Source organism: Anser brachyrhynchus (assembly GCF_964034855.1).
Source record: "Anser brachyrhynchus genome assembly, chromosome: 7".
Lineage (NCBI taxonomy): Eukaryota > Metazoa > Chordata > Aves > Anseriformes > Anatidae > Anser > Anser brachyrhynchus.
In genome coordinates, this window is record NC_137701.1 from 28,203,214 (window position 1) to 28,228,248 (window position 25,035).

A 25,035-nucleotide genomic window follows, 5' to 3' on the forward strand; every position below is an offset into this window, starting at 1 on the left:
TCTACTTTCCATGTGCGTATGGTATAGAAAAGACACTGAATAGAACAAACAGAATCCATTTTGTACCCTGAAACAATTGGTAGGCCTCGTGAGGGATTGCTCAGTATGACTACATGATATATGATGGCTTTGCCATCTCATAAAAATTATAACTAATATGTTGGCCTCTTTGGTTCCAAAATTTATGTATAATACATTTAACTGTATTCATTTTTTGCTGCTATAAAAATAACATTTTTTTCAAATGGCAGTTTTTTGACTAATCATGCAACTAAATCAGTGCAAACATTAAAAGCAATCATTCGCTTTAAAAAAGAAGCAAAAGATTTAATTTCAAGTATAAAAAAATATAAAAAAGTCATATCATAAGTCCAGTTTTGTCTAGTATGGGTCAACACTTTAAATTGCATAGCTCATGCGGCACCTGTTTACCTAGATAGTGAGCAAAGATAAGTGCACTATCAAGTACCACTTTTCAAGGCATTGAAATTTGCAAGTGCTATTATACGTGCATTCAAGCAGTTTGCAAGTGCTATGCTGTATCATTATTTTCTGATCTTTATGGCCATCCTTGACACCTCCTGGTAAGGAAATTGAAAGCACTCTCCTCTCTCCTCCTTTCCAAGACTTGTTAAAATGTTCCTCGCCCGTTATTAAATGCACTGCATTTTTTTTCAGAATGTCTCCACTGCATGACTGTCACTCCTCTTTAGGGTTCATTGGTTTAGCCGTGGCAGCGGTCGCTTGCCTGCTTGCTCCCCACGTGGCGGGCCCTTGCCGAGTCCCCGTTGAAGAACGCAGATTGCAACTTTGACTCTTTGCTCTCGGATCGCTGAGGGATGCTCACGGTCAACGCAGGCCAGATACGGTGTCAAATCCCCTCCTCCGAGACACCACAGGTACAGCCATCCGCGGGATGCTAGCGGTCAGTTAAAGCATCGGACAATGCCAGCCCAGCTTGTGACTTCGCAACAGGCCGATGTCAGAAATACAGCCGTTGCCTACGCGTCTGTCTCCTTCTCTCTCTCGGATGTCACCAGGCGATTCCTTACTGGAAGTGCTGTAGGGAGATACGGGTTTCTGTGATGCTTCTATTTAGATAAATTTAAATTAAGAGGAAGTGATCACCTACAAAGGCAGGTGTCCTGCAGCTTCCCGCTAGACCTAAGAGGTGACAGTCGACTTTTTTTTTTTTTTTTCTCTTTTTTCTAAGTTTGGTCATTTTGACACCTGCGTGCAAGAATACGTCGTGCTCTCGCAGTCTGTGCTTTTGCCTGAGCAAAGGGAGCTCGTTTCGGTCTGACTTCGCCGGCAGGCGGGGAAACAGCTGCGCAGCCGTTCACTCGTACTGGCAGGCATTTAGGTACGTTGTCACTGGTCACTGACTTCCTGTGCTCATGTCCCTTTTCCAAGCTGCCTTGTGTCTGTGTCTGTGTGTGTGTGTGTCTGTGTGTGTACGAGCGCGTGTTTGTGTGCGTGCGCACTGTGTGTGTGTGTGTCTTTAAGATATTTCATAGCATTAACTTATAAGTGGTAGGATATATAAGTGTCCAAGATCCACAAACTGCCACTGTCCTGACACCAAAGTGAAATGATTTTTTTTTTCGTCAAACTTTTCCACAGTGACTTTTCAACACTGATGCCTGGATACACAGTGAAACTTCCTCCAACACCATCTCGTATGGGAATGTTCTCTCTCTCTCTCCCCCCCAAAAACACACACCTCAAATCAAGCACAACCACATTCTTCCACAATCATATTGGGAACGTCCCTTTTCACAATGTTGTATTCATCATCAAAGTACAGCATTGACATTGTGCTAAGTTTGGTTGGAATGCAACAGGAGTTCACGGTGCCCGGGTTCAGCCCCCGCATTCGGTACTGATTCACGACGGCGGTGTGAAAGGAGGAAGCCGACCCCGGGACGCCGGCCAAGTAGGCCGGGCAGCTCCCTTCACAGTAATTCCCATAGTAACCTGATGGTGCTATGATCCAGTCATTCCACCCAATGAGTCTAAAGTCAATGTAAAACTGTTGCCTGCAACATAGATTGGTCCTGCCATCGCACTCCAGGCCTCTTTTCCGGATCCTGTGTTTGTTATCGGCGAGGCGGGCTTGCACCACTAAAAAAGGCCGGTGGGATTCCTCCCCGGGGTCCACATAAATTGGCAGCACTGAATACTCTTCACAGCCCTCACATTGAACATCCAAGTTCAGTCTCCTTTCTCCTCTCTCAAACAGAGCCTGGATCGCCTCTGTCATGGGAAAAGTGTGCCAACCACTTCTTTTGAGATCGACTTTCTTTTCAACCACATTCCACTTGTTGCTAGTGTCCGGGTCTTGGAAATAGACTTTGACTCTTACTTTTCGCCTGCTGCCTTTCTCTAAGACATATGGAAGCAGCTTCAAGTAAAGCCACAGGCTGGCTTGAACGACAAACAAGTTCTGGTTCCCTTCATTCGAGATGAAGAAATAGAGGCGGACTCTAGATGAGGCCAGATCGTCTGCAAGATAAGGAGAGATCAGCAAGATTAAGTCAAAAAGAAAATGTATCTTTTGTGCGATTCTGGATTCAGCGGCAACGCCAGAAGACAGCTGATCGAAAGAGCGACGAGGCTGCACCAGCCAGAAGGCATGCACTGAATCAGATATCCCGAATTCGTAATCGAAATTAATTGCAAAAAGGACTTCCCACAGCAACGTTCGTACCCGGGCTATAGCCGAACGCGTCAGATCCACAGACACCGGTCAGGGCTCTCCAGAATACTGGATTTTTCCAGCCGGATAGCTGCAAGGACGCCGCAACAGTACCTTGAAAAGACCGGCGCTTGCGCTGCCCTATCTCGCCCGTTTAAGAATAGTTTTAACTTTCAGCCGTCGGCCGATTCTCACGGGGAGAGTCTTTTCAGTAACCACTGAAATGTCAGTGCCAAAACGGGGATTTTGTTTCAATTTTCACATATTCTTGTCGCAGTTTAGCAGGGCGGATTCACGAGATGGGGGGGAAAATATTTCAGCAGTGTGCCTATTTGTCCAGCAGCTTAAAGTAACCCCCCTCTTAGTCGGGTACAATATCTGCCATTAATCATTCCCATCTCTGCTTTTTCCCCGTAACGATAAACTCACATCAAGGCGATCAAACGAAGCAGTTGCTCTCACTGCAACGCCATTACTGACTGCTCTCAATACACTTCTCAATAACACCAGAATTAAAGGAGCGAAATTATCGCAGAAAACCAAATGTCACCAAATGTCTGACATAACCCATTATTTGTAAACACGAGAGCCTGCTGCATAAATTGTTTCAGAAATACCAGCGTCCCTGCTGCAAGCCCGTACTGTAAGTCCTACCCCAATTTGGCGTAGGTGATAAATGTGCAAGCTGGCCTTTACAGCGGGGACTGTAATTCTGGTCCTTGAATCGGAGCCTCCCCATCGCTATTTAAAATTGTTACTGGAAAGGCATTTCTCATCCACCCTTATCTGTTTGACTTCTGTCTGTACAGAGCCAAATGTAGATTTTTCTTCCTTTTCTTTTCCTAGGAATCTTTATTATTTTTGTCAGTCTCTGAATGGGATTTTTTGCGTAGTCGGTGTCTTCATTTGTTACCCTAGGTGCCTTCATAATGTGCCTGCAGGGCCCATTCGGCACCTTGTAAGATTTCAGGGGCAAAAAAATTTCACTGCGCTTGTCTGTGTTTCACACCGACTCAGTTTCAGAAGTGTTACAAAAGCCAGTGGTTAATTGAAAACCAAATGGAAGCACAAGCCCACCCCAGATCTCCCATCAACAGCCTGACAGAAAATAATAACACTGCAAATGTACGCTGAGAAAACCTTCCGTACGCTAGCAAATACACAACTTCTCCATAAACTGTGGTGACAGTGACAGAAAAAGAACAGTACGGTGTTGCTGCACCGATCCACATCACTTGTGCTGTACGAAATTGTGTGCACCCATAAATTTTGTATGTGAATATAACAAGCAGATGTATAATGCAACAGATCCCATAGATACTGTAAATGTATATGCCTTTGGTAAGTGGGAGGGTAGATAAAGAAGATGAGTAGGCAGCATACAGGCTAGAAAGAGATTTATTTTGTGGACAAATGATATATAGATGCCACGGGAAGATAGAGAGGGAGAAAAATGAAGCGAGTGAAAGAGCGATGAAGGAAAGGAGAGATGGGCAGATAGGCAGGAGGCAGCCAATTTGCAGAGCGCTGGTGTTAGGGCCAGATGCGCAAAGTTCGCAGGCACAGCGGCTGCCTGGATAAACCGCTGGAAAGCTACGCCAGAGGGATTCGGGGACGTGTAACCGCGATGGCTGCGCAGGACCGAGACGGCTGGTACCGAGGGGATGGATGGCACAGTCAGCGCGCGGACCGACGGACAGGGAGCAGACAGACACCGTCGGCAGCAGGCTGCGCGCAGCGGACAGACAAGGCCAACACCATGAACGAACGCTAAATAAATGGGAAACGAACGGAAAAGGGCGGACAGGCAGATGCAAGTCTCAACAGACGGATGCACGCAGCGAAGCAGCTGAATGTGCAGGGCAGGCAGAGGAGGCGAGGGATGCAAGAGACGGAGCGGGACAGGCGGAGGAGGGAGGGACGGGGACAGCGGCAAGCAGCTGGAAGGACACCGGAGGGGGACCCGGGGACACGGAGGGATGGGGGACGCAGGGCGCAGCCCGGAGAGGAGCCGGGGCATGGGGCACACGCGGGAAGGACGGGATGGAGCAGAGGGCAGGGGTGAGGTGTGCGGGGAGGGAGGATGAGGCGGGGGGCAGGAGGACGAGCCGGGTGGGCAGGTGCCTGTGGCAGGCAGGGGGACAAGCGGGCAGGGGGACAAGCGGGGGGACAGGCAGGGGGACAGGAGGGCAGGGGGACAGGAAGGGGCTCAGGCATGGGGACAAGCAGTCCGGAGGACAAGCAGGGGCTCAGGCAGGGGGACGGGCAGGGGGACAGGCGGGCAGGGGGACGTGCGGGGGGTCGCGCAGGGGGACGGGCGGGCAGGGGCCAGGCGGGAGCGGCAGGGCCGAGGGCCGGGCGGCGCCCACCTGTCTCGGCGAAGCTGATGATCTCGGAGACGGGGTCGTGGGCCGGGGGCCCGGCGCTCGCCTGCCCGTCCAGGCTGGGGATCTCCACGCGGCCGTCCTCCCGCACCTTGCCGGCGTGCAGCTTGCGCAGCGCCGTGACCATGGCCGCCTTGGGCACGGCGTGCGTGATGTTGGGCCGGTCCCGCATCTGCAGCCGGCTCAGGATGTGCCTCTTGACCGCCTCCAGGAAATCCCCGTCCACCTTGCCCGGCTCCTCGGGCCGCCGGAAGCCGCAGGAGGTGCATGTGTCCTGCGGGGAGCCGCCGGCGGGGGCCGGCGGGGTCGGGGTGCCCGAGGCGCCCAGCAGGAGCAGCCCGCAGGCCAGCAGCGCGCCCAGCACCCCCCGGCGAGCCGCCCCGTCCATGGCGGAGGAGCGGGGGGCCGAGCTGGGGGCCGCCACCCGGAGCGCCGCAGGGAGCCCGTGTGCAGGCAGCGCCGCGCCGAGCTCCGAGCGCTCCGCGGCGCGGAGGGGGCGGTGGCAGCCGAGTGGGGGGCCGCAACCGCTCCGCGCAGGGGGGGGGACGGGGACGGGGCCGGGGCCGGCGGAGGAAAGGAAGGAGGGAGGGAGGGAAGGAGGGAAGGAGGGGGCGCCCGGGGAACGGCGGCGTGTGCCGCCGGGGGGGAGGCTGCACACGCAGGCACCGAGGGCGAAGTTGGGGAGGGAGGGATGGAGGGAGGGAAAGGGGGGGGTGGGGGGGGGGAGAGGCTGGCGGTGCACCGAGAGCCCGGCTCTCCGCCGGGGGAGGGGGGCGGCAGCAGGTGAGGGGGTGGCTGCGGAGCTCGGGGTGGGGGGGGGAGAGGGGGGAGCGGGCCGGGGGTGCGAGGGGAGCCGGGGAGCTGGGGGAGGCGGCGCCGCGCTGCCCCGGGGCCCCGCGCCGCTTCAGAGGGGCATCCCCGGGCGGCGCCGCGCCTGGTCCATCGCTCGCTTCGGCAGGTCCGGGCGGGCCGCGGAGAGGAGCTCTCTAGTCCGGCGTCATGGAGGGGGGTCAGGGAGATAAACGAAGCAGATTTATATACAATCCAATTTATAGCCTGGAAGGAGGGGGGGGGCGAGGGGGGGGGGAGAAGTGCCACTTGTACCCCCCCGCCCACTCCGCCCCCGCAAGACGACGAGCCGCAGGCCGTGGGTGCGGGTCCCCGGGCGGCTCGGCTCGGCTCCGCACCGCACCGCTCCCCTCCCGAGCCGGCCCGGAGCGGAGCCGGGGGCTGCGGGGAGCGGGGCCGATGCCGGCAGCCCCCCCCCGGCGGCGAGGCTGGCCCCCCGAGCCCCGCTCCGGAGCGGCGGGCCGGCTTCCTTCGAGGCTCAGCGCCGAGGATGCTGCGGCGGTGCCCGGCGCGGCCCCGCAGCGGGGACTCGATCGGCTGGGTCCCGGCGATCCCAGGAGCGGCTGCACGGATCCACTCGGTCAGACCGGCTCTTCTGCTCGCTCCCTCGCTCGCTCTTTTTAAACAAGATCTCCCTTGCCGGTGGTTTGGGGTTTATTATTGTTGTTATTGTTATTATGATTTTAAGTGTGATTTTTGTTGTTGTTGTTGCTGCCGCTGCCGCTCCAGTTAATCTGTCTCCCTCTCTGCCTCTTTCTCTCTCTCCGCGTCTTTTTGATCTTTCGCTCGCCTTGTGCTGGCTTGAACGCCGTGTTTGGGTTTGTTTTGGTTTTTTTAACGCGTCTGATGTTCCCTCGCGGATCCGCAGTGGAAGGTCTCGGGGAAGCGGCTCGCTCCTCGCTTATCTTCCTCTGATCTCCTCCTGCTAATTTTCCCCCCCTGCAAAATCACGACATTGTGGCACTTTCTACTGAAACTTTTATACAGGAGTTAAAACCACGTGGGAACTCCAACCTATAACAGAGACGCCATGGGTTCCTCACTATTTAGGAGATTAAGTTAAGTCTTTTGCCCCCTGGGCTATTACAGTAACTTCCTGGTGCTGGAAATATTAACTGTGCTGCTTCTTTAACTCCCCCCGTCCCCTCCCTCCCTCCCGGTTCCCGCAAACACACCCACCCCGCACACCGGCCCGGCCCGGCAGGACGGACGGACGGACGGACAGACGGACACCGAGCAGCGGCATCCCCGGCATCGCCCCCCCCACCCCCCCCCCCCGGGGGTGCTCCTTCCCTTTTAAGCACTTGAAAGAAGGAGTCATTAGAAAGTTTCCCGTCGGGTTGGCTTCGCGACGGGGCGGGTTTCTGTTTGTTTGTTTGAACGGGCCGGCTGAGAGCTGCCGGGGCTGCCGATTTTCGTGGGGCAGGGCCGGGGAAGGGGGAGGCAAAAGGTGGGGGGGGGTCCCGGGGCGGCAGCGGCAGATAACGGGAACCCGGGGCTGGCTGAGGAACCCCGGCTATCTCCCCGATACCCTCGCCCCCCGACGGGGCTCAGGGGAGATGCCCAGCAGCCAAACCCCCCCGGGGGCCGCGGGGAGCCCCCTCCGCTCCCCCCATCCCGGGGCAGGAGCGGCCCCGGGGGCGCAGCAGCTCCGCGGAACGGCCCCGGGCAGCGGCCGCCCCCCCCCCCCCCCGCCCCGCGCCCCGCTGCGCGCTGCCCCGCGGCCCCTGCGCGCCCCCGCCGCGGGGAAGGCTGGGCACAGGGCGCCCCCTCTGGGCCGCACCGGGAAGCGGGAGCCGGGGGGCGAGCGGCCGAGCCCCGGGCCCGGGGGCGCTGCTGCTGCTCCTGCTGCTGCTGCTGCTGCTCGGGGGCAGGGTGCCGCCGAGGGGGAGGCAGAGGGAGGTGGGCGCCGGGGGCTGGGAGGTGGCCGCAGGGCTGGGGTGGGGGCTCTGACAGCTCAAGGGGGGCTGCCGGCTGTTCTAATCGCGGCTTGTTTTGTTGTTTTGTTTTGTTTTGTTTTTTTAACCCACGAAGGAAAATGTAACTTCAGGAATGAAAGCAAAGCCCAGAACCTGCAGCCTTTTCAGCGAGCTGAATGCTGGTTTTCAAGGGGTAGGTGCGGGACGTGCACGTTTCCTGCGTGACAGCAAAGGAAAAAAAAAAAAAAAAAACCTTCTGTGCATTTCAGTTTTTAAAAGGAAAATAAAACTTCTTATGTACGTCTGGACGGCACGCACGTGTGAGCTCTGTTAGCTGTCACTAATAGCAGCACCGCGAGAGCATAAAGGGGTCAACTGGAGGATCGGATTGTTCCTGTGGTTTAGGAATTAAAGAGAAATGCTATCCTCATGTTATCATGAACACTTTTTCTTGTTCTGCACTGCAAAAGTAGAGGTTTTTTTTATAACACTTTATACTGTACTGCAAAATCGCACTGCAAACCCAGTCTCATTTTTCATGTTGGGTTTGATATAAAAGGAGGTGATCTTTAAGGTCCCTTCCAGCCCAGGTCATTCTCTGATTCTGTTCTGTGATGCCACAATAAACAGTAACTGCACACACAGTACCTTGAATCAAAGCTAAACCTTCAGTATCACTGGAGCTACCCTGACGGGAGATCAGAATTAGATACTGTATTTCCTCCCTCCCATTAGCAGGTTTTGAATGGAAAGCCTGGAATGTAAAAAAAGAAATAATGCTAAAAATCCAATCACTCTGACATCCTGTAAGCTAATAAGAGCACGTGAATGCAACAAGCTTAGTGCTTCACAGTAATTAATTTGACAGCAAAGAGCTAACAAGAAAACAACAGGCAGAGCAGTGATGACTGGTTCATAGAGGTCACCGTCACACAAGAAATAGGTGTAAACACAGCCCCTCTCCCTTTGAAAACAGCTGCTTCATTGCCCCAGTAAGAATGAAATGCCAAAGAGGAAGAAAATACTGTGCCTTCCATGGGGGCAATGAAACTAGGAAGGTATTTCTTGTCGTAACACGAGGTAGAGATTTTCCTTTTTAAGTGCAGCAATTTTGACTTGTCCCTGCTCCCCGCTGCAGTGGCGTGTTTTGGCTTTTTTTCCTCCTCTTCTCTTTTGGTTAGCCAAAGACATTTTGCATATTCAAACATTGGGAAGACTTATCTTCTCCAGCAATTACTAACAAGCGAACACGCTAATAAACCCCATTGTTATTTAAAGTGTGTCCACCAGAACTCTGGAGGCAGCTCTCGCAGTGGACCTGCTCTGGCTTCCTCCTAGAGACACAATCAAACCTCAGATGATGCTTTCAGGCAGGAGAGCCTACAGGGAGGGTGAACAGGGTTAGCAGCAGGAAACGTGCCGTTTGATTTCTCATCTTGCTCCGGGAGCACGGCTTATTGATTGAGTCATAAAGCTCTGTTAATTCTAAGATCTCCTCAGCTTTCAGTTCTTTCCCCTGGGCATAAACTTGTTGCTTACCCCGAGCAGCTGAACCAGCAGGGAAATGGTAGCTTCACGCTCCCCCCGCGCCTCCCCCCGTTCTCTGTTTGTTCTGAGCTCATCTGCGCGAGGACTCGTTTTCACACACACCTTCTCAAACCGGCTGCTGTTCATCTGATTCAGGGTCATGCTTTTCCATACATTAAATGCAGGGGAGAACTGGGAAGGAAATGGCTGGGATTTGTGCTTAACGGGCAAGTGCACGTTTTGCCAGGAAGCCCCGCTGTGAGAGGTGCAGGTTTGGAGGGCATTTTCTGCAGAAACATCAAGTCTCGCGGCTGGAACCTGATGCTTATTAAAGCTACTGGTATAATGAGATCACGATGAACTCAGTTCCTCAGCCAGCGTAAGCCAGCGTGCTTCCAAGGCATCGGACTGCTACAAGTCTCTCTCTGCAACCCAGCTATGTGCCAAGAGGCGGCCGGTGCACAAGTCACGCTGTCCCAGAGGCCAGGCGGTGCAGCCCTGCGCCTTCCCGAGTCTGGAGGACGCTCGAAAGCGGAGGAGACAGCGATGGCACGAGGCAGCTCCCTCCCTGGGCTGTATTTTCATAACACCCTCAGTGGGACTGTCACAGTTTACACTAGCTGAGGATCCGGCCCCACACATATTGTTCAAGCACCTTTTATGCTCTTAAACCAGTAATAATATCTGTTAGGTAACCTTACTAATCCCTTTGAGGAAGGATTTTCTTTACTGTACCGATGGCTGAACTGACTAAAGCTTTATATATAAGAGGCCTGGTTTGTGCTACAAATGCTTCTCCTTTGATACCAGCAAATACAAGTTTCACTAGCACAAGCATCTTTTTCTGCAAGCATTTCCCAAATAAAATAGGCTATACCGGCAAAAGCACTTCTTTTTTTTTGCTCATATAGCTGCATCTACACGGAGGATTTTTGCACGTAGTGGAAAGCAATCTGTTTTAAATGGCACTTCAGAAGAGCATTGCTATCCCACAGAAGTTTCAAGGCTAGACCTGGAAGCGTGCACTTCTGCCCTGCATCTGAAAGAGCTTTTCACAAGGTGGCTATTGTCATCTTGCTTTAAATACAGAGAAACCAATACAGAGAAACCAAGAAATGTGGTTACAGGGATGGGCTACGGGTGCTGTGCTCAATCTGGAATTTTTATTCATGCCCTTCTTTTGCTTCAGATGAAATTATGTATCCGTAATCAGGCTGATTCCTCACTACCCATAAATACTTTTAAAACAACTGCAAAAAAAACAGTGGACGTTTCAGAAGCACCTTAGCTCTGTAAAAGGAAAAGTGCTGTTGGAAATCAAGTAGGTAAATGACACCGAAAAAAAAAAATGGATGTTTTCTGAACTTGCAGAGGCAAACCTAACTCATGGGAAAAAAACAGCAAGAGGTTCATTTGGCTCCTTTGCTCCGCCAGTGCCTCTTTAAGAGAAAACTGTCTGTTAACAGAGCTTTGTTCTTCCTAGGAAAGCCTCCTATACCGAACAGCAGCTGGAAAAGAGGGTATAGCAGGCAGAAGCAAAGGACCCAGCCATCTGGGAATCCTTTTCTAAGGAAGGTATAGTGAGAATCTGGAAGATGATTCACAAAGAAACACTGAGCTGGTTTAAAACAGAGCCCTCAACAGGTCTGGAAGAGCACCTAATGAGCCCCTGCTCCTTGAACAGGTGTCAGGCAGGAGAAGGACATGGGGGCAGGCAGAAGGACTGGATTTCAGGGGCACGCCGACAGCCACAGCCGCCCATTCCCGCTGCCCCTGCTCTCGGGCAGCTGCAGTCCCGCTCCGGGCTCCGTTACCTGGTAGTGCCGCACAGGCAGCATGCCGGTCGATCCGTCCTCTTCTCGGCCCCTTCGTGCTCCAGGGAGGTTTGGACCCACGCTCCCAGGCTCTCTGCGTGACACAAAGCGCGTGTGGGTGGCTTGTCCCAGACAGGTCTCCAAACAATGCAGTGCTTTTCGGCAAAGGGATGTGCTTCAATTTCCAAAGTAAAGGGACCAAACACCGTCGGGTGGATACCCCATATGATATTCAGAGGGTGTCCGCTGCTTGTGGATGGCCCAGAAGTGCTCGTTTTCCTCGCACACTCTGTCCTCTGCAGTCCAAAGCCGTAGTCTTATAATCAAGCAGTGACTTCCTCTGAAGTTGCTTGTATTGACCTAAATAGGTTGGGGCGGGTGAGGACACACAGACAACATGAAAAAGCTGTGCTGGTTGCCCAACAAAGAAGTGTCTGCTTTGTGGTGAGCACTTTTAACATATAAGCACTTTTAACATACTGTTAAAGAACATGATTTTCATGTTTGCATTAGTTCACACCAAAAGCCTTGCAAAGTAGCAAAGTGAGTGAAAATAAAATCTGCATTTAAGTGGTAAACAAAACAGTTAAAATTTGACTTCTCGTAATTTGAGTGCTACACACTAACGCAATGCATTTCAAAGTCAACTGGTGTATTTCTTCTATACATCCAGCTGTGATACATCTAACAGATCAGGAAAAGAAACACTAGGGTGGAGCAACATTAACATTAGCTGCCCTGAGAAAATCAGTGATTGTCAGGGAGTGGGGATGAGATGGAGAGGTCTCTCTCCAAATTTAAATAGAGCTCAGAAGCAAAAAATGTCTGGCACCTTTGAAATGCTGTGGGGTGGGGGTTAGGTGTATTATATGGGATACAGAAGCTCCAGCCATCTCCTGATGGACAATTGGTAGCACCTGATGAGCACCCAAACATAAGCAACTCTCTCTTTTCTGCAAGCAAGCAACACAAGTTAAAGGAAACATCTACAGCTATAGGCCAGGCTGCAGCCAGAAGACCTGTGCTCAGGCCTGAATTTCTTTCTCTGTACCCCCTTTTCACCAGCTGTATGTCAAGTAAAACAGCATTCAACCTTTGTAAGTTGCTTTGAAACCAAGCAGAGAAAAGTAGCATACAGGAATTCATCCTATTCACAGAGGCTGACATTAACAGCATGGCCTTGGTACTACCTGGCAAAAGTCATTTTCAGTCTATTCATACTTAAATTGCCCAAGCTTATTTTCTATGAGCCTTTTGTTACAGCAAACCAGAACTACTATACCCTGTGTCTATTTGCACAAGAACAGTTGGAATTGGTTTTTAAAGATCATTGTGCTATGATTATGCAGTCACTGCTAGAGCTGGGGGTAGAGCAGGAACCCAAGGAAGGTTTCTGTGATGGCACGGCTTACCCCAACTGCATCCTCGTCCACCAGTTTGAGGAAGGAGCATCTTCCCCCGGGGGCTGAGCAGGAGCACCTTGCCACATCGAGGAGCTCTGCCGATTCAACGCAGCTGAAGAGGAGTCCCATGCGACTTGCAGCCGCCTGCCTGGCGCGTTTGGCCGTCGCAGGCCTCGAGCATGCTTAGGCCATCTCGCCCAGTACGTGAGCCATGCTCACACGAGCCACACGCAAGCTCCTGTGCTCCCACCGATGTTTCAGTGCTATCAGATCATGAGGGGGCTTATTAACAGAAAGCTCCCAACTACCTTCTGCCCTGCCCACACAGTATTTATGATTTTTCAGTCAGCGCTGCCTGCCCCCTCATGAGGGAATAGCTTGAGCCTGCCATGTGACTAAAACAAAATGGGTGGTACGCTCTACAACCTGGGTGCTAATATCTGCCATTTTGTGGTGCTAAGGGACATAGTTTGGGAATGGGACTCAGTAGGTTGGGTTGATGGTTAGACTTGGTGACCTTGAAGGTCTTTTCTAACTTAGATAATTCTATGATTCTTCCAGAATGCCCCAAAAGCACACACCTAGTGACTTCGGCTATCCTATCTGCTGAGGCCACTGAGATGTCCCCTCAAAGATGTTTTAAGAATGAGGGAACTTTTCAGTCCCCACTCACAGGCAGGTGCCATACTGCTGTCTCACCCACCACTGCCTCCTCAGCCGTGGGGCAGCTTATTAGTAAAGAAAAACCCTTACACTTCTCCATAGCCCTTTGCCATTTCTGAGCAAGTCTCACCCCCTAACATTTATTGTTGTGGTTTAGGTCCTTACAGCAACGTTACTGAAAATAAATCATACTATGTTGAAATACTTACTGTGAAATACACTATTATACAAGGGTAAGAACAAACCACTGCTCTGCAGACAGCAAGAAGAGGAGCACATGGACCACATTAAGCAGACATTGGGCCCACCAGACTTACGCAGGTACTGAAACATTAGGAGGGTGCAGAGAAACAACAGGAAAGTATATTGTTTTAGGGGTTTTTTACTTAAAAGATGAGAGAGAGAGAGCCTAGGGGAGAGGAACGCATGAAAAAGAGGAGGATAAGCCCTTTTTTTTTTTTGGCTACTCTAGATGGGGTTTTCCTCTGTTTAAATGCTGAAGGACAGAAAGATTTTAAATTAAAATCTTAATAAATATAGCCCTGAGGCTAGTAACATTATTACATCCAAGATGATTACAGCAACCAAGCCACAAAAGAAATATATATATATATTTATTTGAAGCATAATAAGCCTCAATATTTAGTCAGGAGAAGGCTAGGCAGCTAACTGACTTCCAAAGTAGTGAATTTTGCATTCCGCTGCACTGAAAGGATAAACCAACATTGTACTTATTTTGCAGGGCTTGGTTTCATTTCTGTACAAGATAGCATTATTACTGTTTCTACTTATATATAAATTACAATTGCTCAGATCATGTGCATAAGGGTTGGCAGGAGAGAAGCCCGAGTCTGCAATAAGTGATAGGTGATATAGAGATAATTAGCTTCCTTGTGAAAGAACAACTTGGGTCCTCCAGCTTGCTTGAGTGAACAAGGTTTGTTCTCCTTGAGATATCTGCCTTTTTTCAATTGATTCTAATTTGAAGACAAGGTACCACAATTTATTTGTGTGTTGTTTTACTGCTTGTTTGTTTTAATTATGGGAATATTTTAATAAAGGATATGGGGAAAATACAGGGATACAAAGAAGAGGATACAAGCTGATAAAGATGATTAAATCATAGAACGACTGCAGAGTGGGTCATGAAGTGTTATAATCCCCAACTCCCCTCTGCTTTCTGCCTCAATGTGTTAATGCATCACACTTTAGTACAGTGACACTTTCAGCCCTAGGTGGAAATTCACACATGATGAAGAGGTGGAGGAGGATTTCCAGATGGTCAGACCTCAGGGAGTGCGAAAAGGTGGGGGGAGGAAGGGAGAAACTGCTGAAGGAAATCGGACTTCGGTCACATCAGTAATTTCCAGCTGAAAAAGGAATATTAAAAAAAAATCCCATACCAAAGCCAGGTGCATTCAGGTTTGGATGTTGTGTATGATAATTCCTCACCACTGCTGGTTGTGAAAGATGCCTTGGAACTATTGGCTTATCTGTGTGTAACAGTAGAAGGGGCGAGCTTCGTTTCCTTGGCCAAATTTCAACATGGGTACTAAAGCATCCCAACATAGACCCAATTAGTTGCTCTATTCTCTACAGCTCCTCTTTACTAGAGGCTATTACAGAGTAGTACTTGCTCTGAACTGCGCACAAACTTTCCCTACAGCAGAGATTGCATTTGACTGCTGTGTCCTCTGGGGCCCTCTTCTGCAGGGCCACATCTCCAAGAGCAGTGAAGGGCACTGAGAGAGAAAAAAATGCAAGGCCTGCAGCTAGTGGGTCCCCATCGCACCCCAAAATAGGCCCCGCTTTCCCTTTGGGAGAAGTACAAGGCAGCAGCTGCTATCACACAGCTGGACTTCTCTAAGGCTGCCTCATTTACTGTGGCCTTTTGGGGGGAACGGGAAAGTAGTCATGGTCCAGAGTTCAAGGGGTCTGGTCCTTCAGGATGAGAGGTGCTAGGACTGCATAAGGAATTTGTAATAGATAGTACTTTGCACAGCCACAGCTCTTTCCAGCTGTCAGTGTCAGGGGACCTTCAAGATAATCACATATTTAGGCAATACAGTACCCCTACACTGGGGAGAAAAGGAAAAAAATAAAAAGATTGTCTCCTTAAAAGAGTATAAAAGGTGAACATCAGATACGATGGCTCTGACCACAGTTCTGAAGGCTCTGCTTCACTTCTTAGGTGTTCCTTGGATCAGAGCATTTCCCCTACCGCAAATAGACACTAAGGATGCCAGTAGTATGCAGTCATGATGGAAAGCAATGTTTTGTTGAATATCACCAGTATGATTGTACACTACTTACCTGTATTTCCTGGATGGCAACAAAGTAAGTTGACCAGAGGATGATGAACTACTTGGACAAATGTCATGAGAAATGAGGCTGTCGCACTGTTTACACTTTGGGGAAATGTTTGTTGAACGTCCACTCCCTGACACTCCCAGTACAAACCACATTGTGCACACAGGGTCAGAAAAAAGCTCAGGGAGACAGATGAAACTGCTTTGCTTTGTTCTGATCCCGCTAGTGCAACTTGAAATCTGTGCTTTTAGCTGATGCTGAATACCTCCACCCATTATATGAATTTAAATGTTAAAATCACTGATGTAGCAAAAGGTGAAGGACCATGAGGCACCTGTCGTGTTAGTAAGTCCCATCGTGATATATCTAAGATGCCTAGGTGCCTGGCCCCAGCTTTAGTGGCAGGTCCAGGGCCTCTGGACCTGTAAAGCCTGCAGCATCCATCTCAGGCTTAAGCCCCTTACCATGACTGAATGAACATCTCTGACTTTCTTCCCTAAAGGGCTCAGCGCAGCAGGTGTTTTCAGTCTGCCCACCTTCCAGATCAGGTGTCCAAAACTGCAGCAGTAAATATCATTCTTTTCTTCCCTTTTCCTAAAAGAGCTCAAGGTGGGTGGAGAGGATGGCAGCAAGCTATTTTTATTCATACCTTCATTTAGTCAGTAGTCCAACAGTTCACAATAGAAGAGCTGGGCTCAGTCCCCTTCTCTGCCTTACAGGAGTCCTGGGAAGCACGAAAACAAGTCAGGTCTCCTCAGGAGGAGCAAACTATGGGGTGATGCTGGGAGGGGGGCACCGGGGTGCTCTCCAAGCCTCCGGTTGCACCCGTACATACCCAAGGGCATATGCTGCCACTAGGTATGCTGTTCTGAGAGTCGTGAGGCCAGACCCCCTGCTGCAGCACGCAGCCAAAACATCCCAAAGTACCTCATCCCCATCAGAACAGCTTCCAGAGGACAGAGGCAGTCCATCCCTGGCACAGAGCACAACCCGGTGAGCACACTCTTCTGGGAGAGGAGACGTGCAGACTCCCTGGGGCAGAAGGGAATTGAGCCATGTGAAATTCCCTGTGCTCGGCCCTAGCCTTTTGAGCGCGGAGCAGTGTGTACACAAAACATGGCAGCGCTGCCAACCACCCTGCCTTTCCCTGACAAGAACGGACCCACGCTCTGTTCCTGGAGGAAAGCCAGAAGGGAGTCAAAATTGTGATGCCCAAGGGATGCTCAGCCCCTGAGCAAGGTAGACTTCAGAGGCAGCATTCCCCATCACCTACTTGGGCAGCAAAGCAGCCTTTTGGATTTGGTGGCTGCCATTTTGAGGGTGTGCACGGCCCAGGGAGCTTCACTACAGAACGCGAAGATTTGGGGTTTCCAGTGGCTGCCAAGAATTGGAATCGCAACACTCTCCACGATGGCACCCAAGCCTTTTTGTAAGGCTGCTTTCTTAACAGCAGAAGCGTATTCCCTCAAACCAGATCATCATTGCAGTTGCCCCGATAGCAGTCCACGAAGCAAGAGTAGATGGAGCTCCCTCACAGTTACCATGTGGCAGACACCGTGCCGTCTCGTCTGCCCAAAGAGTCGGCATTACAGGAGAACACAGTTCACCAGTTCAAGGACTATGCATTGCCAGGTGATGCTCTTCCCCTCTCCAAGTGGCAGGGCACAAACAAACTTTCAGGACTGAGTCTGTAGTACTATTGATCCTGCTGTTACCTAGACAAGTTACAGGGCTTAATTTGTTCATCAGTAGCTGTTAAAGAACAAAAAAAGAACACAGATGTTAGGCTGGATTTAGACAAGTCAAACACTCAGCTACGTATTAAGGACTGAAAGTAAAAAAAAGTGATTGATAGCAGCTGATGGAAACCATTCATGCAGCAGAAGTGGAAGAGTTGAAGAAGAGTGAGGTAAAGGGGTAGAAGCAGAGTATTTGCCTGTAGCAGGACTGCTGCTGTTAACCATCACAGGCATGAACAAGGAAGGAGTAAGCAGGTGTTTATCCTTTCTGCTCCTTGAAAAGGCAGGAAAGGTTTCCAACACCAGCCATGAACCCAGAGCAAGGCTACCGCCTCCTGCAGACCTCCAGCTCAGGCCTCTGTGGCACCCAAAATAGCTCTGAATTGCCCTAGTGCCAGGAGACTATTCCACGTGACAGAGGAACAGTGCCTAAGCTTTTTGGGAAAAAAAAAAAAAACATCACTCAGAGGCTTTAACCCCATGGCCAGCCCAGAAACATGGAGCAGAGGCCTGGTGACCGACTGCAAATCTCATGTCCTAGTTTCTCTGCCGGACTCATGCAGCCCACAGAGACAGCACGAGGCACAGGCCAGCCTGGCGCACAGCAAAAACAACTTAATCTCCCTATGGACTCCTGAACTCAACAGGTTGTATTCTGGTTTGGGGCTTCTGACACAAAAGCACACGGAAAAGGCCTTCTAGCAGGAAACGCCTAGCACCTTCAAACGGGAAGCCAAAACTAACAGTCTTGCGGAGATATCCTCCCTGCCCCCAACCCCTCAGGTTAGCTCCCAGAACAAGAGGGACCACAGAGGAGGCTGCGACCACCAGAAGACCCTGCTGGCAGCAGCCCTTGCTGTGTGCACCCCACTTGATGCAGGGGTGACCGTGATGGCTGGCAGGAAAGGGTTACCAGAAGAGGTGGGGCCCTTTGGAAACAGGCCTGGATGCTGCAGAGCTTTTCACCTTTAGCTTCCTTCGCTTTTCCGCAGCTAGGTGCAGGCTGCCAGCCCATTCTAATTTCTCTGCTTGGGATGGATCCTCACTCCTCTGTTTAAGAGTTCTGCCAGACTTAAAAAAAAAAAAAGTTAGAAATGGACAGAAAGTAAAGCATGCATCCCTTTGTCACAAGCCTGCATTTCAAATGCTCCAAACCTATTTAATACCTTGGACTTCACTAGATTTTTGTCTCATGATGAAGACTATTCCCTGGAACCTCTATCCCCTTTTCTTTCCAAAAAAGAACAAAAGATAAGTTTTAACTTGGTGTTGATGCAATATTCACCCCACCCAGAACAGTGTAACCAACTTTGAAAGCTCATGTAAAAAACATGAAGAGTAATTTTTACTTAGCTCTTGTTATGAACAATTCAGAGATAAGAAACAAGGCAAGACACGTCTCAGCTGCAAGTGTGAACATGATCTCAACACTGCAACATTTTCCTTGCCTGGCTAGAGATGGGTTGGCAGCATGAGGTAAATGAAGGTAGGTTACAGGTGACAAGAATGTAAAAAGCCTGTTATTAAGCTAGGTGTAAGCAGTCTTGAAACTTCATTAGGGCCAGGGAATTCAGCCCTGGACATTGCACCTGCTTGATTGTTCACTGAAAATTAACGTTAAACAAATGCTGTAAAGTTGAAACCAAGCTGGAGAGGATTCAGATGCACCTCTCCCTACCCTCCGACTGGGCAGTGGATGGAAAGAGGATGGTCTCATGGACATGTGCCACGCTACTTTTCCTCTTTCAGGAGGAAGCAAAGTCCTTTTCATCACAGCATTCCCAAGGTGTGCAGGGCAGGTTATTTGCTGTCCTCCAACTGTAGCTGGAAGCAGGAAGGAACTGCAGAACTGCAGCACAGTAAAGGTGCATTTGAGCGCTGACCTATTTTTGTTCATCTGCCATGGGAGAGACATGTGGAAACATTGTGGTTTGATGCGTTTGATTAAAAATATGCTAATGAATAAAGAAAATTAAGTGCATCCCTTGGGCTTCTGGCAAGCTGCCAAGACAGACACTGGGACCACCAACAGGGGGTCCTTATGGTTCAGCTTTTGCAAGCCTTCAGCTTCCAACTGCAGAAGACGGTGACCCAGCGGAAACGGGGCTTAAAGTTGAGTGTTTTGTGTGTCCTGCCTCCACTCCTCTCCAAATGCCACAATATTTGAAAATTTATGCCCCAGGTGCTGGAATCAACAAGCATAAGAACATCTTTGTTTGCATTAAAAAAAAAAATACTTCTACCATCATTGTTGCAGAAAGCAAGCTTGCAAACACGAAGCAAGTGCACTCAAAAGGCTTGGAAACAAAAAGACTGAAAGAGAACTCCAAGTTCATTTTCTAAAGCATCTCATTATTTCTAAACCAAACGTAGTTTTGGAGGCCTAACTTATGGTTTTCAAGCTCCTGAGGCAAAGCTGCAAATGTGGCCTTTATTCCCACGCAGGAGCAGCTCTGCCTGCCCTCCTCCCTCCATGCCGTTCAGGGAGGGGAAAGGGAAAAAAAGCAAATCAAAACAACTCAACCAGGCACGGCGTTACCCTCCGTTCCACAAGTGTTTGCTGCACTGCTGTCATCACTCAAGGTACCACATTAGAAAGCTCTAACCTGGCTATGGGAATAGGTAAATCACCTGCTCTGCTACTGCTCCACAAGTAGGAAACAGCTCTCATGAGCAAAGTCTGAGGTGTCCAGTTCTGCCAGCACTAATAATCCTTCTGCGGGTAGTGGTTCTTCCCATAATCTGATTCAGTCTCCATCATCCTGCAGTCTTCAGAGCTGGAAATGGACAGCTGACCATGACTGGGGAAGCAAGAGCCCGTCACCTGGTGGCACTGCTCAGCACCTAGCTGGAGTCACCAGGAAGGAGAGGAAAGAAGGGTTCATGTCTAGTTAAAGCCATCTGAACCTAACTAAAAGATTTGAAACCCTAGAAGCTGGGCTTCCACAGACTTTCTATAAAGAAATGAAATCTGAGGCCCTAGAATGGAAGAGGTTCTCCCTCAGCCCTGCCCAGGGTGCTAACTAGAAGAGTTGCTGTATGTAAAGCCAAACACCTAATCTACCCTGCAGGCATCTGTTCAGCAACCTAGTAGGTCTTGGTTTTCATAGCTCCACCTCCCAAGCAGGAAACAGTTTTTAACTTCTGAATCCTGCAATTTTGGCCAAGGATCCTTTTGTCAGGGAGATTTGCATCTGGCTTGGACTGTTTCTCTCAGGTTTTCTTCAGCTTTTCTAAAACTGAAGAGCCAGACAAACTTTTCTGAGTAAAACCGTAGGCTATCTTGGGCAATGTTACCATGGTCGTTTTCATTTAGAAGCAAGAATTTGACTATTTTTAAGATAATTGCTCCTTCCCCCAGTCCACAGTTGTTTTCCTTGTTTACATGTACAGCAGCATAATGCTGTCATTTTGCGGGGAGGGTAATCATGTTACAGAGCACTCTTACAGACCACAGGGTGAGAAACACTCATCTAAACAGCAAGTTCAGTTTGTTGTATGTGTTTTCCTTTTAAATAAAACCCAGTACTATTAAGCAGTAACTTTCCTCGTCTCTTAGTGCTACATGTATGTACAAGTTTGTCCTTGAATTCTGGTATTTGGCCTATGAAGCCAACATGCATAAAGCCTCCGATAGCCTGAACGCTAGACTTTAAAAACAAACCCTATAAACTCTGATTATATCGAAAACATGATTCTGCCTCAAAGCCAAGTAGCAAAGCCCATTGGAAGGAACTTACTGTAAACACTGGAAATTAATCAACCTTATCAGGACAGTAACTGCAGAGCATAGGGTCCCAGTCATACCTCTGCATTTCACCTCTAACCCCGCTGGAGTTGCAAGGCTTAGGGGGGAGCATTTGCTGGCATTTCCCTAGCAGATTCCATTCCCACAGCAGACACTAAACAGTTTGCAGCTGGGGGGCAAAGAGACTGGGGAGCAGGAAAAGAAGGGTTTTTAACAGGATATACCCACCCCCAAACTGAGGCTTTATGCTACAAGGAAAAAACAGCATCTTTAGTTACCCCTAGAAACAAAACGTTTTGTGAAGTAATGCATAGTCCCCCGGAACAATAACTATTCTTTCTGGCATGCAAATCAGCGCTCAGTGAGCAGAACAAACTTACACTTGCAATGCAAACTGGTTTAATGCTATAGAAATTGTAAAGCCACCATCCTCGTGAGAAACTGCTGGTTCTGCTGCACACTAGAATGTTTAGGCAAGAGTTAACTTTGTGTTTGCACGCAAAAGGAAAACTTTAACTTAGAACAAGGTCTCCTACTGCACAAGAGAATCAATGGCAGAGCAAGAACAGAATAATCTAGTTAGCAGGGATTTCTACACGTAATTCAGGTAGCAGATTAATAGCGACTACTTGTAATCTCATCTGAGCATGCTGAATAGCCCCTCTCCATGGTAGAGCTTCTAACTTCTGAAGCCACAAGATGGAGCCAAGTTCTCAGGAAGAGGTGCCTGTGCCATCCCAGGAACTGGGAGAGCGTTCAGCACACAGAAGAAACCACACTAGTTTCTGGTTCGGGCAGAGCACAGACAAGCACCAAGGCTGAAGTCAAGCCACGTATGTGCAATCATTACCCAGTCTGATGCTGCTGTAACTTAAGGGAGGCCTATTCCTCACAGCCACCCGAGAGCATCTGAATAGAAGGGCCTCATTCTGGGCTTCAGGTACAGCTATATAGTACTGTCCAGAAGCCTCTCCTGCCCCCTAAGTAACTTTTCATGTTCCTCATGCCAAGAGTACTTTAAAAATAGACTTCACTGGAAAGGAGAGCTACGTAAGCCACCATGTCAATCTGAAACAGAAGGCAAACATCAGGCAAGCACCACATAAGCAAGATTATTTAAACAGCTGTAATCCTTGGCCAGGAGTCATCAAAGGGACATTCCACTTCCAACTTGTACGGCAGTGGCAGTAGAAACTGCACCCAACAGCAAGTTTACTGTGAACCCCATTTCTGTGCCATTCAGAATTCAGTGACGTGAACAGTGCAGTGAGTCTGTCTCAAACCATCCTACCTCACAGGCATCTCTGCGGAAGTTCGTTAATCACAAACCAACACAGAATAGTCTCACGTTCAAGACTATGTATCAGCACTTCCACACAACATTGTTTGTTCTGTTATTTGCCCATCAAAATTGACCAAAAAGAGAGGAAAGGAACTCTGTTTACACTGTCAGTGCAAGCTGTCTGATCTAGTTATGTTGTGGAAAGTTAGCCATGATGATCAACAATTCAGGCCACTGCAGTGGTGTAATTCTGAAATATACGTAGACAGTTTCACCAGCACTGATGAGAGGATCCTCACTCACTTCTTCCTCTCCTCCTTCCTCACAGCCTGGAATATAAGCATATTATAGCTTTGATACAAGCAAAAGGTCAGTTCCAGAAACTGGAAGTCAATGGCTGCTTGGTTTAAGAATTTAGGAATTAGACTTGCTCACAAAATACTGTAAAAATCAATAACAAACAAATATGGTGCCTATTTTTCTTTTTTTTTTTATTATCAATAGTAATACAAATCAGTTGTATTAGCATGATAATGAAAAGTGACCTTTTTTATAGACATTAGAAATGTTTGTGCAGGTTAGAGACAAAGCTCTGAAGCTATGTAAGAAAAAAATAAGTTTACATTGTGTAGTATAACATACATGGTTTAGAGGCAATCTTATTAAATCTTGCAGTCACAATCACTTCCTCTATGCTAAACCTCTTTCTTGGTGTTAAGAGATAACACCTTCCCCTCCCAAGAGGAACACCTGCCATTTCCATGAAGTGTGGAGATCATGGTGAAAATCATAGCTTTTTTTGTTCCTCTTCCTTCTCCCAACTACAAAGTCAACAGGAGGCGAACATAGCAACATATGCTTATAGCAATTAAAGAAAGCTTCTGTCTACATAAGCTCTGAGTTGAATTGATAAACAGTATCCTCTTTTTGACCAAAAATTGATAGACCTGTCAGCCCCAAACACTGGGTTAGCACTTTGGAAAGTTTTAGAAAGAAAAAAAATCAGTGAGTATTTACTCAGATGCATCCACCCTCCCCCCTACATTCCAGATTGCAGCTTTGTGCCTTAGATCTAAAGTATTCTTAAGCACTATATTAGCCAGACAGGATTTAACTGCAACTTCAGATAGGTAGTGAAGTCTTACTGAAGTTTAATGCCTGCTAAATGTATGCGCCCATCTTTCTTCATCAAACCTAGGGTTTACCTAGAAATTGCAGTAAAAGGTTATTAGCCTGTACAGAACACATAGCACAAGTCATGGAAGATGCTCTTCATGCTACATCTGTACTCTCATCTATAGACATCCTTCTCTAGCCAGGAAAAGAGAAGTCGGCTCTCACACTCCTGGAATTTAGCCTGCTTTTTGAAATGGAACTTCATACAGTGACTTACGCCCTGTTACAATGGGAATTTGTCTCCTACATACTTGTTTGCTCAGATCCAAATGAAGACTGGAACACTTGAATACCCACAACCAGGCCAGATACAGAAGATTACATACTGCAGTAAACAGCTCCCTGACTTTACATCAAACCCTTATGCAAGAATAACATCTGACAGTACACTTGCACTTAAGCATTCAAGTCTTGTATGACCTCCAGTCTCAAATATCCAGTTACTTGCCTACAACCATGCTCTAAGAAGGTCATGAAAAGACTACTAGAATATATCAGCTTCAATGCAGCCTTCAACTGCCTCAGCTACACAGCATGGTGACCAGGCAGCCACATACACCCCTTGCCAAAGTCCTCCCTGTTTGATGTACTGGAGCTGTAAGCACTCAGATAAAAGCCAAAAGTTCCCTTTATTCTGCTCACAGGAAAACCCAAATCTAAAGGCAGCATTTCTCCACACGACCTTTTATTCATTCCAGTCAACCCACCTGATACCAATGTGTACTGGTGTCCAGTGAAGCACATATGGAAGCCATTCAAGGACCCTCAAATTGCATCGCCCCCATTTAGAAGAACATACATTCAGGCACCTCCACCATATGAGGTGGAGGCAGCAGGATTCCAGTCCAGGAGAGCCGTTTTACTGCCTTTCTGGTGCATGTCAAAGCTTGTTACCCAATGTTACCAAGTAGTCAAGGTAGCTGCCTTGTTTATCATGTTCTCCACTGTAACTGGAAAGTTAAATCAAAGTTTATCAGAAGTACAGAAGAGGATACTGAAGAGCTGCTGTATTTAGGCTATGCATAGCATTTCTGGTAAAGGTGACAAGCACAGAACACTGAAGAGATGCAGTATCAAGTCATGAAACAGCAAGCACCATTTTCAAGCAAGTCCACCTTAGTGGTAGAGCTTTATCTGTTGAAAAAAGTAACTCATGTGAAAAGAGCACGCAAACCATACAGCCAGCCATGGGAGACGGACTGTTCTGAATAGAAATTCATCTGCCCTATCAAATACTGTCATGTATTTTATGATTAATTTTATGATTAAAGAAATCAAAGGTCAAGGCATGCGAGTCACTTGAGTTACCACAGCTGAGCTGCTTATTGTGAGCTTTGCTGAGTTCATTATTCATATAGCAAGGAAAGCTTATTCAGTTTTGTTAGATACTTTCTACAATCCACCTCAGAGGGGCTTGACCTAGTTAAGCTTGCAATGCAAACTCAACTGTTGTTTATCCTTTAGGTTAACTAAGGACTTAACCCTTAGGCCTCAACTAAAACCAAACCTGAGCGGTCTGCTTC

The 25,035-nt window shown here is 48.8% G+C and overlaps 2 protein-coding genes across 2 annotated transcripts; both read right to left on the reverse strand.

Annotated features, from left to right (window-relative positions):
* Positions 1–1,164: 1,164 nt before the first annotated feature.
* On the reverse strand, positions 1,165–6,961 carry INHBB (inhibin subunit beta B). The gene is made up of 3 exons (XM_080600276.1): positions 6,946–6,961; positions 5,068–6,870; positions 1,165–2,505 (listed from the first exon to the last, which is right to left on the reverse strand). Exons 2-3 carry the CDS (start codon positions 5,468–5,470, stop codon positions 1,730–1,732), a joined length of 1,179 nt encoding a protein of 392 aa, XP_080456402.1. The 5' UTR covers positions 5,471–6,870; positions 6,946–6,961; the 3' UTR covers positions 1,165–1,729.
* Positions 6,962–7,887: 926 nt separating this feature from the next.
* LOC308198222 (uncharacterized protein) lies at positions 7,888–22,808 on the reverse strand. The gene is made up of 4 exons (XM_080600279.1): positions 12,604–22,808; positions 11,412–11,551; positions 11,192–11,285; positions 7,888–8,067 (listed from the first exon to the last, which is right to left on the reverse strand). Exons 1-4 carry the CDS (start codon positions 12,721–12,723, stop codon positions 7,978–7,980), a joined length of 444 nt encoding a protein of 147 aa, XP_080456405.1. The 5' UTR covers positions 12,724–22,808; the 3' UTR covers positions 7,888–7,977.
* Between the last annotated feature and the right edge of the window lie 2,227 nt (positions 22,809–25,035).

Bases quoted from the DNA above. Each gene is read 5' to 3' on its own strand.
- LOC308198222 (XM_080600279.1), bottom strand. From the start codon at position 12,723: ATGGGACTCCTCTTCAGCTGCGTTGAATCGGCAGAGCTCCTCGATGTG. The intron at 11,286-11,411 runs GTATCCACCCGA...TGTGTCACGCAG, and splicing joins CCCTCTGAATATCATATGGG to AGAGCCTGGGAGCGTGGGTC. The intron at 8,068-11,191 runs GTAACGGAGCCC...GCTGTCACGCAG, and splicing joins TGCCTGTGCGGCACTACCAG to GAAACGTGCACGTCCCGCAC.
- INHBB (XM_080600276.1), bottom strand. From the start codon at position 5,470: ATGGACGGGGCGGCTCGCCGGGGGGTGCTGGGCGCGCTGCTGGCCTGC. The intron at 2,506-5,067 runs GTGGGCGCCGCC...CTTATCTTGCAG, and splicing joins CATCAGCTTCGCCGAGACAG to ACGATCTGGCCTCATCTAGA.